The 15,311-nt window shown below is 42.6% G+C and overlaps 1 protein-coding gene across 1 annotated transcript; it reads left to right on the top strand.

Annotated features, from left to right (window-relative positions):
• Positions 6,231 to 8,101, top strand: LOC8071533 (elongation of fatty acids protein 3-like). The gene has a single exon (XM_002443608.2). It carries the CDS (start codon positions 6,361 to 6,363, stop codon positions 7,570 to 7,572), a length of 1,212 nt encoding a protein of 403 aa, XP_002443653.2. The 5' UTR covers positions 6,231 to 6,360; the 3' UTR covers positions 7,573 to 8,101.

The following is a 15,311-nucleotide window of genomic DNA, read 5'->3' as shown; positions in this document are numbered from 1 at the left end:
ACGCTACATCATCCTCCAACAGACTAACCTCTGCTTGTTATCCCATTCGACTCACTGCACACAAGAAAACAAAAAATTTCTCATCTAAGTGAATACTACTCACAGATGAGTAGCTCGTAGCAATTTTCATAATCTAAAGAAATGACGGGCACATAAGCAAACAATGTGTCACACAGAGCGGAGGAAGAACTCACCTGGAGATGCCGCTTGAAGGTTTGTATCTGCATGTTTCAGATAAAAGAATTAGTCAAAAAAAAAGAGAGAGGGAAAACAACACTATGTCAAATTAAGAAATTAAGAAGCTGAGATCACAATGAATTTTTTTCAAAAAATGCTACCAAAGATATCTATGTCTGATTAATCTCTATGAAAAAAGATTGTGCACATGAAAATAAAAATTGTGGCTCGATAGAACTTACATAAAAGTCTACATAAACATTCATTTAATTAGAATCATATATAATTTTCCCTTGCTTTCTTAGTTCTACGGAATTTTAAAATTTGAGTAACATAAATGAATTATTAGACTCACAATATTTTACCCAAATTGTATCAAGGTACATTGAAAATGCAAAGTGCTTCTTATAGTTTAGACCTTCCCTTAGAACTAATTGGTCGTTCCTAAGTTTGTAGGCTCCAAGGAAGTTTCAGAATGCTTTTCACACAAAAATGGTTAAAAAAACAAAGTTAAATACATTTTATTTAAATACATCTTTGCATAGTGCTCGCAGTTTCTAACAAACTAAATCTGCAATGTTATATCTCCCACATGTAATATTACGTCTCGCAGTTTCTAACAAATTAATTTTTCCCATACCTTTTATTGGAACTCCAGTTTCTCCAATCAGGCTCCATCCATCCAAACATTTTCTTTCTCCGAAAGCATCAATTAATTAACTATAGCCACCAGATCAAGAAATCAGAAGCAAAATGGATGAATAGAAAACTGACAGATTAGATTAATTTTATGTCCATAGAGAAATCAACTAACTACACCCCAAGCGGACCAATCTAGGAAAGGCAGGGAAGCAATGAAAGGCATGCCTGAAGACTCTCTCTCATTAATGCTAAACCTTTCTGCTTCACTAATCTGAAAATATAGAAAACTATAAATTCTCCAAGCTATCTATGGTTCTAAAGTCCAATTTTTTGAATAGAGAAAAACGTGTGTTTGAAAAGGTTCACTAATTTATATCCCAAAATTAGAACAGAGTACTATGTTATGAATGTTTTATCCAAAGATACAGGCTTCAACTTTACCTTAGATATTTTAGTAACAACTTGTGTGATAACCCATTGTAGAATTACTTTCCCGTCACGACGTAGATGTCCTCCTCGATCTCCTCGCTCATGAACATCACGGAGACGCCCGGTCCAGGGTCTCCGCGCAGGCCCGCGACGGCCTCCGCTCGTGCGGTGGTGGCGGCGACATGCTCGCGGACGGCGTCGCCACCTTGGGCTTAGGGCGCCGCCGGTTGCGTAGCTTCCACGGTGGCAAGACGGGGGCGGCCTCCTCTGCCGCCGCCGCCACGTGGTCTGCGTTGGCGTCGGCGGCGTCGCTTCTCCCTGCTTCCACCTCGCGGAGATGGCTCAGCGCCGCCTTCTCCTCGACCACAGCGAGCTTCCCCGCGGAGCGCCCGGCGGTGGCGTCGCCAGCGCGGTTGACGTGGGCGTAGCGCAGGACCCGGTGACTCCCCCACATCTTGAGCGACGGGAACGAGGAGAACGCGGCGGCCTGGCGGGCGTTCGACGTGGCCGCTGCCGCCACAGCCTCCATCGCCGCGGCGTCGGCGTCGACGGGATCCGGGGGAGGCGGCGGGGGCGGCTCCGTCGAGATCACCATGGTCGTGGGCAACGTGGCTGCGACACGCTCGGATGCGGGAGCAACCCTTTTGGCGGCGGCGTAGAGAGGAGCGTGTGGGACATGGTGGTGAGGGGAAGGGAGGAGGCAAGGAGACGAGACGAGACGGCGGAGCCGCACGAGTAATTGACGCGAGGCTGAGGGCTGTGTAAGGTCGTGATCATACTTCTAATCTGGACCGTTAAATCTGTAGGATATGTGACGTGAGTGGTTGATCTTGCAGGTGAGATTTGCCCGAAGAAGATTTCAATTATAGTAGAGATTTGCGAGACGAATGTTTTGATCATAGTTTATTTATAATTAGATAATATTTATTAAATACAAATAAATATGTTACCGTGTCCATTTTTTAAAAAAATTACAACACTGACACAGAATCGTCGTAGTAGGGGTAGGGCGCAGACCTTCTCTGACCGGGACCCACCAGCCGGCTGGAATTGCCAAATTAACAACAGGTTTTTGAGCGAAACTGGAGGTGTTTACACTCATATAGCAATTTATTAAAGACTGAGTTAAAAACAGAGTCTGTTCATTTGACGAAAAAGTCACGACTAAAAGTATTATTCGCTGATTTATTATAAAGCTGGTAGATTTGGCACATAAAGGCTTAGAATAAAAGAAAAAACTACAGCTTCAAGGAGAACCAAGGGGTAAAGGGAAATTAACAATAGGTTTCTTGGCTCGGTCGTTTTTACAAGTAATCAAGACTGGTACGCATTTATACATTTTTCTGGTTTTGTATGTGAAAATCTGGTTTCTGTGTGTTACGGGAGTGCATGGTTTTTCTTTTTTTCATCGGGTCCAAACTGACACGACGATTAATTAGGTGCGCCAAAATGAGCGGTTTGGTTTAATTTTTTCCTTGGCAGGCAGTGCAAAGAGACGCCTATGGCTCGGCTGAAAAGTCATAACTAATAATATTGTTCGCTAATTTATTATAAAAAAATAATATTAAAATTATTTGGCTGAAAACCCATAACTAATAATATTGTTTTGCTAATTTATTATAAAAAATAATATTAAATGAGTAGCAGATTTAGCAGATAATTCTAAGTCAAAAACTGTGAGTTTTCTTTTCATGGACATACTATGCATGCATGCATTGCACATCCACGAATGAATCACGCACGCTAAACACAGGCCCAATTAATGATAGATATATTTTACATATCGCTTTCGAAAAACGAAGAAAAAAAAACGTGTACACAAACATGTTGGTTCGCTGGTGATGCACATCGTGGCTTCACTATATCCAAAAATAGTCATACTAAGCCTGTTCACTTAAGATTATTAGCCAAATCTACTAATCATTCAATAGTATTTTTTTTCTCACAACAAATCAGCCAACCGTACTTTTTGTCGTGACTTACAGCTAAACACAATAAAAATAATAGTCATACCAAAAGTGTTTTATCCGTTCACCGAACTTCTCAATACTTGTGTAATGTAACATTGTAGGTTGTGCTTGAACACGGGTTGATGACCCAGCAGTAGTGTTAAACCAATATAGGGTCTATTTGGATCCATAAAACTAAAATTTAGCTACCTAAAATTTCAAAATTAAACTTCAGCCAATTAAAAGTTCTCCGGCTAAACTTTGGAGCAAGTTCAACCGAAGAACTATCCACATTGTGTAATCTATATTTGAATATTTTAGGAAAAAGAGAGAGTCTAAGAGTTATTGCATCTGGCTTTCTAAAATAATAAGTCATGTATCTCGGAGTTCTCACATGCTAGATATAGCTTGCATGTGCCGCTAACAATTCGTCTCACCCTATTGGAAAGGTTGTTGGAGTTTTCTGTTTTTTAGCTAGCTAGGGTTTCTATTTTAAAGGTTGGCTAAATCATGAGTTTACCTATCTATTTTTACCAACTTTGTTGGAGTTGCTTTTAGCTGGGGTGTTTGGATCTTTCACCTAATAGACTCAGCTAAGCTTAGCTGGGTTTAGTTGGATTGAAGTACCTAAACTTTAACCGGTCATTTAGCTGGGCCATTTGGATCCCCAGTGGTTAAACTTGGCCAGCTAAAATTTAGTAGGTGGATGCAAATAGACCCATAATCACACCAATCACGCCGGTTGGTACTTTAGTTATGCTCTAGTCAAGTCAAGTCCAAGCATGTGAAAAAAGATAAATTATTCCATTATTCCCTACGCTTGCTTTGCAGTAATCTAACACTTTCGCTGCTTGTCGACCTCGTTCACAGCCAACCTATTCATATTCTAAAACAAGCTGTTAAGCCAATGTGCTTTCTCCAGTGGATCCCAACAAGCTAAGGGTCTTTTTCTTTGCGTTCAGGTGCTGTTCCTTTCCTTTCGTTTCCTCATGAAAAGCTAGCGAATGAAATAAAGCTTGGTAGAGCACCACCATCCATACTGTTCAATGTTCATGTCATGCATGACTACTGCATGTATTATAGGAGAAGTACCAGCATGAGTGCATGTATAAGGGCTTCCCTAACAATCTTTTCTAATAGCTACCTGATGTAGAGCCTGGGAACAGTTAAATAATAAAAAGCAGATAGTGGTCAAGGTCAAGTATGTTAATGAGAGAAAATAACATAGGAGGAACCTGGTGGATTTTTATTATTAGAAAGAAAATAATCTCTCAACTAGTTAGATGGGAGGAACCACTTAATTTAAAGTCCCCTATTGGCTTGATTTTAGATTATCCTTATCGCTGCTGGCAAATATCATCCGGAAGTTAAATAAATGGAATACCTACTGCCACTGATGTCGCCAACAAATTAAAACCGTTGTTAAATTGAATTAATTACTGGACTTTCAGAGAATGAAGCAACGTGTGTGTAGATTATTATACGTATTCCACTGTGGAAAGCATCTAACTAAAGGCAGCAAACTAAAGAAATTTGTGAGCAAGAAAAAGAAGACGACGAGAGGGGATTATTCCTTCCTAACGTTTCAGGGCAGCTTTTCCAGTGAACTGAAACTCCGGCAACCTTTATCCAGATTTCTAGAACGGCGCCGTGTGGAGTATATATGATGCATATATAAAAGGACGGCAAGAAGAAAATCAAAACAGAGGGATCGAGAAGAAGATTGTTGGAATGGGAGTGCTCCTTCATTTCTGTTGCATTGAGATTGAGAGTCAGAGGCAGCCAAGCCAACAGATAGATAGATGGTGTAGATGTCTGTTGCCTTGCCTGCCTCCTCCATTTGTGTCCTTTTTCTGCTAGCTCTTCTGGAAGGTCAAACAGAACTCAACATTCAGACAAATCTTTACATTCCATGGCCATTCCATGTAGTACTGCGTATTAGTATTTGCACGTACGCTTGTTTTTGGTTTGGTTTGATTTGACAAATTCTTTGCGGACTTGACGTACTTGTGTCTGTCTGGTGTGGCGGCGTCAGACGGCGTCTAGAACGGCTGAATTGTTTAAATTAATTTGTGGAACCGGGAAGGCAGGGCACCTGATGGTGACGGGTTGGATTAATTAATTAGCATCGGCGGTTTAATTTGCCGGGTTGTTAAACCCAGACCCAGTGCAGGGGATTATAGTACTCCCTAGTAGGTAGTATGGGAAAAGAACAGGCGCCGATCCACGCTGCCGACCACAGCCTCTCCTCCTCTCACTCTCCTTTCACTCTCGCCTGACCACCTACGGATTGGATTGGTTTGGTTTCCTTAAACAATACTACTCAGGTACAATATAGTAGGAGTTATTAGAACAACCGCAATGGTATAATCTAGTTACTAACTCTAAGCTAACTTTCTAACATATACTTCATAATATAGATATAGTTAACATATGACACTCTTACATGATCTTAGAATGTGTGTATGGACCTAACTCTTGATTAAATATGAAAAAAAAAATTCTTAAAGCTAGCTTATGAGCCACGGGTGCCCTTAGCAGCAGCTGCCGCCACCTTGGAGCTGGAGCTTATAAATACTCTTGCTCCTGAAGAAGATTCTATGTTGATCACCAACTGATTTTCCAGTCTAGTTTATTCTCTCTCTCTATATATTATATATGCGCCTATCTTCAAAGGATGCAGCGCTCATCTAAATAGTCTATCTTTATGTAAGGGAAAAGAAAACTGAAAACAGCTTTGTGTACTTCTCTTTGCATTGGGTCCAAGTCCCAACTCATGAGGCCATTTGTAAAACTTTTCTTCTGCATGTAGCCCTAGAGATTGAAGAAGCAACATTCGGTGTTCCATCTCAAGGGACAACTCTCGGATGGCCATACACAAACTTGTCATGACCCTGTTTCCATTTTATCAAGTAATTACGGAGACGCAAAAAATAACATGCGAACCGTGTTTTGTTGCCTAACAATAGGTGTCATGTATACATACGTCGCACTATATTCAACACACAGAGACAGACAGACGAACACAGAATTTCCTTTGTTCGTTTGGTCTAAAATTAACGAAAAGGCACTACTCGTAGTATTTCTAGAAATTAACGAAAAGTCGACAACTGGACCTTGAAAATTCACATTCACATGCTGCTTGCTCTGAATAAAAAAATGAATGGAAAAACAAAAAAAGAAAACGCGGAGAGGAGGCTTCATGTTGACCGACAGACAGGAGGAGGAAGACGACGGCGAGGCTCAAGCTCAACTGAAGAAGCCCCAAGAAAGCAGAGCAACCTCCTGCAATGGCGGTCGGCTATATATATCCACCTCTCTCGTCCCCAAATTCTTTTCCATCCTCGTCCACACCCTCCTCCGGGCAGCCTGCCTCCAGCCACAACAACAACCACCACCACCGCCACAGTCCCGTCCTGTCCTCCTCCTCCTCCTCCTCATTCCCGTTCCCCCCACCATGGCCGCGGCCGCCGGGTACTGGCTCGCGGAGCACCCGGCCATCGTGGGGTTCCGGTGGAGCCCCACACACCTATGGTTCTCCACCTGGGCCTTCCTCCTCGGCTCCCTCGCCGCCTACGTCATCCTCTGCCTGGCTCTGGACGCCGTGCTGAGCCTCGCCGCCGCCGCCACCGCCCCTCGCCCTCCCAAGCGCCGCCGCGCGCCGCTCGCCGTCCCACTAGGTCCTCTCCCGGCAGCGCACGCGCTGCTGATGGCGGCCGCATCATCCGCCATCTTCGCGGGGACGCTGCTATCAGCGGTAGCCGAGATACGCGACACGCGGTGGTCGTGGCGCGGGCGGAGCCGCACCACACCGCTCCGGTGGCTCCTCTGCTTCCCTCCGGGCACCCGCTCCTCCGGCCGCGTCTTCTTCTGGTCCTACGCCTACTACCTCTCCCGGTACCTCCACGCGGCGCGGGGCGTGTTCGCGGTGCTGCGCCGGAGGCGCGGCGCAGCGGCAAGGGTGTTCGCGCACGCCGCCTCCGTCGCCATGGCGTTCCTGTGGCTCGAGTTCTCCCAGTCGTTCCAGGTGCTCGCCATCCTGGCGTCCACGCTCGCGGACGCCGTCGCGCTCGGGTACAGGTTCTGGGTCGGCGCCGGACTCCCCGCCGCCGGGGCCGGCGGCGCCGCACCCGTCGCGCTCGCCTGCCAGCTCGGACTCCTCGGGTGCAACCTCGCCTGCCACGTCGGCGTCGTCTGGATGCACTTCGGCGCCGTCGGTGGTGGGTGCAGCGGGATTGGTGCGTGGGTCTTCAACACCCTGCTCAACGCCGCGCTGCTCTGGGTCTTCCTGCATTGCTACGGCAAGCGCGACGTCTGCGACGACGACGGCGGCGCCGTTGCCGCCGGCGATGCCACAGCCACCAAGGAGCTATGAATTGGATGATAAAATCAATTCAATCAGGCGATGGCCGACGACCTCCAAACAATCCAAATCCCCCTGCTCTGCTGCTATTGCTGCTGTAATATTTTTGTAAATATAGGCCCCGTCCGGCCCGGCGACGGAAGGAGGAGAAATTAAACCACAACCAGCCAACCAAAAAAAAGAAGAACAAGATAAGGGATGGATGACGGCGATCGATTCCATAGATGTGATGATGATCCTCCGTTCTTGCAAGTTTGCATTTTTTGCAGGAGGGAGGGAGATCATCGGATCGAACGCAATGTACTAATCCCTGCTTGTTTGCTTAGTTTTCTTTTTTTGATGATTACTACTACTAGTCGTCCGTCGATTCTTGTGTTCATTCAATCACTGTACATTGGTACGAGTAAACACTCAAGAACATGAGAATGGGAGAAGAGGAAGAAAAAAAAATACGCCACGAAGTTTTGCAAACCGAGAAGGAACTGCTCCTGTTCCTGTGCCTGATATAAGATATTTTCGCCTGATAAAAATGCTACCTTTATGTTGCGTCGCGTAGCGTCTGATGGGAGTTATGAGCTGAAGCTGAAATGGCACTTACTGAGAATTAGATGCTAAGACGACAGTAATGGCGCTGTCAGGTTGATTTCAATGCGATCGGTTGCCTGCGTGCCTAGTGTTAGTGACATGATGCTCCCAGATCGATGATGATCAACCATGAAAGCCAGCAGGAATCACAGAGATTTTCAGTAGTAGTCGGTGTCCTCTCCTCTGAAAGTCTGATGATGTATTCCTGCTTCCTTTGCTGAATGGAATGCCATGGGCGATGCAGATTACAGTCACAATACCCTTTTCTTCATCTGAAGCAAAATAAAATGAAAAAGGTGCACGGACGGACATGTCCAAGTCCAAGTCTGGCTCTGTTGTTTGTGGCTTGCGATGAGTAGTGTAGTGAGTGAACCCAGGAAGGAATGGAATCTGTGCAACCCTTGGAGCTCCAGCGACCGAGCATGATCCTGCCTGCCGGCGTCGCTTTTCACTCCGCTCCGGCGTCACTTGCAGCAGTACGAGTTGTAACCGTGACCATCACTCACTGCTGCTCCTGTCCTATGCTATGGACAGTGGACCTCCTGCAACTGCAAGAATCAAAGAGAGCACCAGTCAGACAGAGGACTCTGCACACAGGAATTAAAAAAGATGGAGAAATAAATTAACAAATATCTTCTTGCATATGATTACTACGCAGTATGATTTCTTCATCCGCACCTTACAGACATGAACTGCCACACATTCACGTCTTAGGGGTTAAATCATCAACACATATTTAATATAGCATCACATTATCAAATCATGAACTAATTAGGATTAAAAAGAATCTTCTCGCAATTCACCAATTAGTCACAGTCTGTGTAATTAGTTTTGTAATTACTCTAATTTAGTGTCAAAGATCCTATGTGAAGACTGGGATTGCTCTTGCAACTGCATGAATCTACTACGAGTAAGAGAGGATAGAGGAGGCTGGAGGCAGTGAAAGTATTGCTTGGTCTCAGCAGGTCAGGCAGGAGTATCATTCACTGTGCAATTGTCCTCCTCCACCGTGCCCGCTCACAGAGTCACAGGAGCTGAGGTGTGAAACAGGTCACACGGGACAGTCCGTCTTGCTGCCAGATTCGGCTGATTTATCTGTTGGATGATGCTTACTGCTTCAAGGAATGATGATGGACGAGCAAGTACGAGTAACCTTGACACCTTTGTGAGTGTGATGATCGCCATGTCACGCTGTGGGTTGTGGTCACTGTATGTGACAGATAAATAAGTGGATTGAGGTCCTCAAGGTCTTGCTCGGGGTGCAGATGGCATAATGACGATGTTAAATTGTTAATGGAGTGACTGATAGAGTATATGATGGTATGGAGCTGCACTGCTGCAGGTCTGCAGCAACAACACATGTACTCTGACTCTTAACTCTGAGACACTAGCCTCTACTACGTGTCTTGCTCTCCTCCTGAAGCTATGCATGCTGCTGCTGTTTGCCTCAAACAGTGACGTGCTATTCCAAGCACACTCATTCATATTACAGAAATGTTCACTGCTTTGACATATTCAGAAAAGGAGAAATAAATTAAACATATCTTCTTGCAGAGGATTACACAGTCATTGGATTTCTTCATCCGCACCTCACCGTACCGACATCAAAACTCGTACAAGATTACACAGTGATATTTTCGCATGACATTTAAGTGATGCTAAAAATGGTAGCTTTATGGGAGGGTAGGTTGCGTCGCATACAGTCTGCATGTGATGCTGAAATGGCACTTACCGACCGAGCTGCTGCTGCAGCAGAACTGGGCGTTAGATCCCGGGAGACGCCAGAAATGGCGCTGTCAATGCGATCGCCTGCCTGTCTGCCTAATGTTGAGCGGTGACTGACACGATCACACGATGCTCCCAGATTGCTGATGAGTGATGATCAGATCAGCCAGCCAACGAGCAGCTTGCCTGCTATGAAAACCTGTTGTATGCGATGTTTTCTGAAGCCGTTGTAGTCGGTGGGTGTACCTCCTTTGCAGAATGATGATCCTTTCAAGCTTGCATTTTTGCAAGAGGGAGGGAGATCATCGAATCGAATGCGAAAGGTCCCTGATTGTTTAGTTTTCTGCTAGTCCGTTCGTTCTTTTTTTTTTTGGATAAAAAGCAAATATATTGATTAGCGGCATGATGCCGCAATAAGGGTGAAGGAGTCACCCAGTAGAGAGTTTATGGCTGTCATCAAGGGCACAGCTCCTTTGCTGAATGGAATGCCATTGCCAATACAAGTACGAGACTATTCCCTTTTCTTTCTTCTGAATCTGAATAGTAGTAGTAGTAGTAGAAATGAAAAGAAAAAGGGGTGCACGGACATGTCCAAGGATCGGAAGAGAAGAAACCAATTCATTGTAGGTTGTGACTAGTGAACTGAAACCAGGAATATTCCTGCCTCGCTTTTCACAGGCACAAGCTACTCGCAGGGGTCACATGACATGACATGCACCGGTGCTCCGTCCGGCCGTTGCAGTACGTGTATTACATACTGTAGGTTGTAACCGCTGTGACCGGGCTCTGTTGAATCAACAGGTAGGAGGAGAGCTCAGGTGTGCCCGTGAGGCAGAGGCAGGTCACAGGAAAGCAACTGTTCCTGCTCCACGCTTTCAAACCATAGAAATTCAGGTAGGCTAGGCTAGCTATTTGGGCCCCAATGTTCGTTTAGTTGATAAGCCGTGGCAGAAAATATTATTGGTTGATTTGTTGGATGACTGATTGATTCGGCTGATAAGCTCAAACGAATAGATTAGAGAATCAATCATCCTCTATGCATCAATATGCATGTCTGTCTATGCTGGGACTAAACAAATTCAATCTCGTCCTTATCTACGACTACATGGCCCAAGATTTTTTGGTTAGGTGGGCCGGGCGAACAAAAATGTAAGAGTAATAGGCCTTTAATTTGCTGCAAAACCTCTTAGTGCCCCCATTTCTTCCGTTCTCGGCAATGCAAATGCACAGGAATGCAAATGGGCCGACCTGTCTGCACACACCCACCAGACCGCCGCATGAACTGCATGCCAAAATTAATTACCCTGCAGCAACCACTAATTGCCTGCAGTTTCTCAACAAAAAAAAAACTAATTGCCTGTACTCTCCTGCTAGGTTTTAATTGCAGCAAAATAATGCAGGTAGGTCCGCGGTTGACCGCGCAGCACGTGAAATATATTGCAAACATCCAATGCAATAGTTTCAAGTGCTCTGAACATATGCTTACATCATAACATCTCTGTACATAAGCAAGGTCCAGAAAAATCTTTAAGATAAATAATAAATAGGAGTATCATCATCCACCAAATTATTTATCCATAAATTACAGTTTTGCCCATCCAATCAAAAGAACCAAATTATTTCAACCGGTGACAACTCAACAGAAACCAGTGACAATTATATTCTTGACACATGGATGAATATGGCAAAATTCTGAAATCAATCATAGCTTTTTATTCTCAAATCCAACCTTTAGTTCTTGAATCCGGCCATGTTTGGTTAGTGTGTCGTAATTTGTCACACCAAACCTTCAAACAAACCATGGCTGCCACAAAAAGTTTGGCAACTTCATGTCCCGGACCATGTTGGACCTGACGACGACACCATCTACATGCTCTAGCGCTACGATATAGCACCGAGTCCCAGCCTACATCATCCCCAACATCGCCAACAGGATCCATGACTTCATCGCTCGACCACGAGAGATTCTCTACTTCACCATCGACACAATGATTCATTGCCCTCTTCTCGTGGCAGCACGCCAGGCAGTGGGTTCGAGGCGGGCATTAGACCATATAATTACTACTTCTATGGCTACATTGGTAACCTCCTCTACTGTTTGGAGTTCGTCCCCGAGCGCACGCGGGAGAACATAATCCTAGCTAACCCAGTCCATGGTTGCCTCCTTGCTCGCATCGAGGCCATCCTACCAGGATAGGACATCCCACTCGACGGCGTTAACGACTAGGCATTGCTTTAGCGCAAGGACACGTTGAGAGAAGGAGGGTGATTTCATACGTCAACCCATAGCTACAGGGGCTAGCGAGACCCGAAGGAGGGCGCTGGTCAGTCTCAACCCGTTCCAGCGCACCCTAAGGGGGTCACACGCGCTAGGAGGAGGGTGCCAATGTCCTCGTTGCTGCTGTTGTTTGAAAGAGATTAGATTATGTTAGGAGTTTGGTGTATTTAGAAATGGAGAATCTAATCTATAAGGATATCTCAACTTGTTGTCTTCTTTATATACCCTTGATTTAACCTCAAGTTGTTACTTTTCATTGTCAGTGTTTCATCCACCTCAACTTCCAAGTATGCTCAACATTTTCCTTGTATTTGTGCCTTGATAAGAATTAGTGAAGCTAGCGCTCGCTTTATCTATGAGGCAATGACGCGCCGCCTTAGACCTCACCAACGGTGTTACGCACCTAGCCGCGCATGTGGGAGGAGTCGACGATGTGGGCACCCTAGCCAACAACACGAAGGCAGCGGCATGGGCACTCCAGGTGGCCTAGAGGCGTGACCCCATCTAATGTCCTCCTTTATTCTTTTACTGATTTTCTCAATTCAATTCTTTCTCTGATTTCCTCTTTGGTCGATCCGTGTATGGATGGAGAAGGAATTGATTTTTGTTGACTTTTGATGATGGTTGTGGTTATCAGTAGAAGAAACAACAAATTTATTGATTTGATTTTATAAGTTGTTGTTTTTGTATAGTTAGTCTAATTTTGGTTTGGATTGATGTGGTGGTTTTAATTTAGTCCGGCTTGGTCCCTTGCAACTTGTTTGCCGATTTGGAAAATCCTTGGTGTAGATTCGGGTGACCGGAGGAAATCCAGTTGATTTCAGATTGTGGATGGTCAGAGATGAATGTGGAGGCAAGACGAAAAATTTGGGCAGAATTTTTGTCTCTTTAATATTAGATATCGATAGATATAGATAATGGACTACACACACAAATTGCTTAAGATTTTAGTTTCCATTTAATTTATGGAAAAATTCTACATAATCCCTCAAACTATCTAGAATGAAATACTTCATCCCTCAAACTATAAAACCGGATATTCTACCCCCTAAACTTTCAATAACGGTCAAATAACCTCCTCGAGTGGTTTTAGATGGAGGTTTTGTCTTTTTCTTTTTTATTTATTTCCGCTAAATCTTTGAAAACTCATATAAATCATAGAAAAATCATAAAATAAAAAATTCAACTTTGTTGGACTCATGATGAGTAGATCTACTTAGTGAATATATAATATGGTATACTTTAGTATAAAGTTTTTGCTATAACTTTATATCTATGTTTTTTATAATTAATTCGAATAATTCATATATGTAGTTCCTATAGTCCAATTGTGGTAAAATTTTTTATGGTGGGCTTATTATTGTATGCTTGAACTTTGGTAAAAAATTCATACTCGTTGGACCACGTATAATTTTTTTGACAATAGTTATAGATAAAACATAGATTTAACAAGAATAAAGCTAAATAAATCTATAACTAAGTTATACGTGATCCAATGGGTACAAAACTTTTACCATAGTTCAATCATACAATAATGAGCTCATAGTAAAAATTTTACCACAATTGGACTATAGAAACTACATATATGAATTATTCGAATTAATTATAGAAAAACATAGATTTAAAAGGTATAGCAAAAACTTTATACTAAAGTATACCATATTATATATTCACTGTGTAGATCTACTCATCAAGAGTCCAACAAAGTTGATTTTTTTATTTTATGATTTTTCTGTGATTTATATGAGTTTTCAAAGATTCAGCGGAAATAAATAAAAAAGAAAAATACAAAACCTCTCTCTAAAACCACTCGAGGAGTTTATTTGACCGTTTTTTGAAAATTTAGGGGGTAGAATATCCGGTTTTATAGTTTAGAGGATGAAGTATTCCATCCTAGATAGTTTGAGGGGTTATTTAGACTTTTTCCTTTAATTTAATTTGATAAGTGCGACTGAACCAAGTTATAATAAAATAGATTTTATCTCTGATCAAAATTATGGCAAAAACTTGATGGTGAAAACCTCTACTTCTTTTCTTAAGAAATAAGTCAAGGGCTCAACCATAATTATTATATTTATCACTTATTATGATATTTATATTTATATTTATGGACAAATTAACAAAAAGAAATATTTAAAAAGAAAGTGATGTACTACATGGAGAGCAAAAACTAAAACGGTCCCCAACACCATCACCTTTCCATGGTCCGTGTATGGTCAGGGTATCATTGTTTAATAACACAAGGAATTGAAGTCGGAGAAATTGGCTATTTGATTAGAATTGCAAACAAAGACAATTTTCCTTATTCACGTAGTTAGTTAGATGGGGCTAGGCGAAAAAAATGGATGGAGAGAAATGTTGCCTCTTTAATATTAGGTATAGATATAGATGGTTTTCATGGTCATACCATGGTTGTTATGATTACAGTCACATACAGTCTATATATCTTATATGATGTTGCTCTCTCTTTCCTATGAGATAGTTGCATTCTAGAAATTTTAAGACAAATTAAGAGAAAATATAAAAGACGTATGTACTTTAATTTTATTTCCTAATCAGACGGTATCATTAATATAGTTAATGGTGATTGATTGATAAGTAGAAAGTAATTAATTCAAAACTAGATTTTGTCCTCTAGAATGTATTATAGTTAAGGACAAGTTTTAAACGCTAAAATATACTATATTATAGGACTAAGAGAATAATTACTTATTTTTCCATGGAGTGTTTCTAAATGAGAAATAGAGTGACCTATTATATACCTCCTATATATGGTATAATTTCAATTTTACATCCATATACATAGCTCGTACAATCTACTGCCTCTATTTTGTAATATAGTGTATTCTAAAAATTTTAAGCAAACTAGAAGAGAAAATAAAAGACACATGTACCCCTCATTTTATTTCTTAATCAGACGCTATCATCAATGTGATTAATACTGATTGGTTGATAAATATAAAGTATTTAATATAAAACTGGTTTTATCCTCTAGAGGGTGTCATATTTGAGGATAAATTTTGAATGCTAAAATGTAGCTAAAATGTACTATATTACAGAACGGAGGGAGTAGTCCTGATTTATGACACCACCCCTCACTCTGGCTATATATAGCTATATACCACCTATACATAGGCTATGCAATTGCAAACTATAACATTTA

The sequence above is a fragment of the Sorghum bicolor genome, chromosome 8 (assembly GCF_000003195.3).
Source record: "Sorghum bicolor cultivar BTx623 chromosome 8, Sorghum_bicolor_NCBIv3, whole genome shotgun sequence".
NCBI classification, from domain to species: domain Eukaryota; kingdom Viridiplantae; phylum Streptophyta; class Magnoliopsida; order Poales; family Poaceae; genus Sorghum; species Sorghum bicolor.
The sequence above is the reverse complement of the archived record's forward strand: the minus strand, read 5'-3'. Positions and strand labels throughout refer to the sequence as shown.

Bases quoted from the DNA above. Each gene is read 5' to 3' on its own strand.
- LOC8071533 (XM_002443608.2), top strand. From the start codon at position 6,361: ATGGAAAAACAAAAAAAGAAAACGCGGAGAGGAGGCTTCATGTTGACC.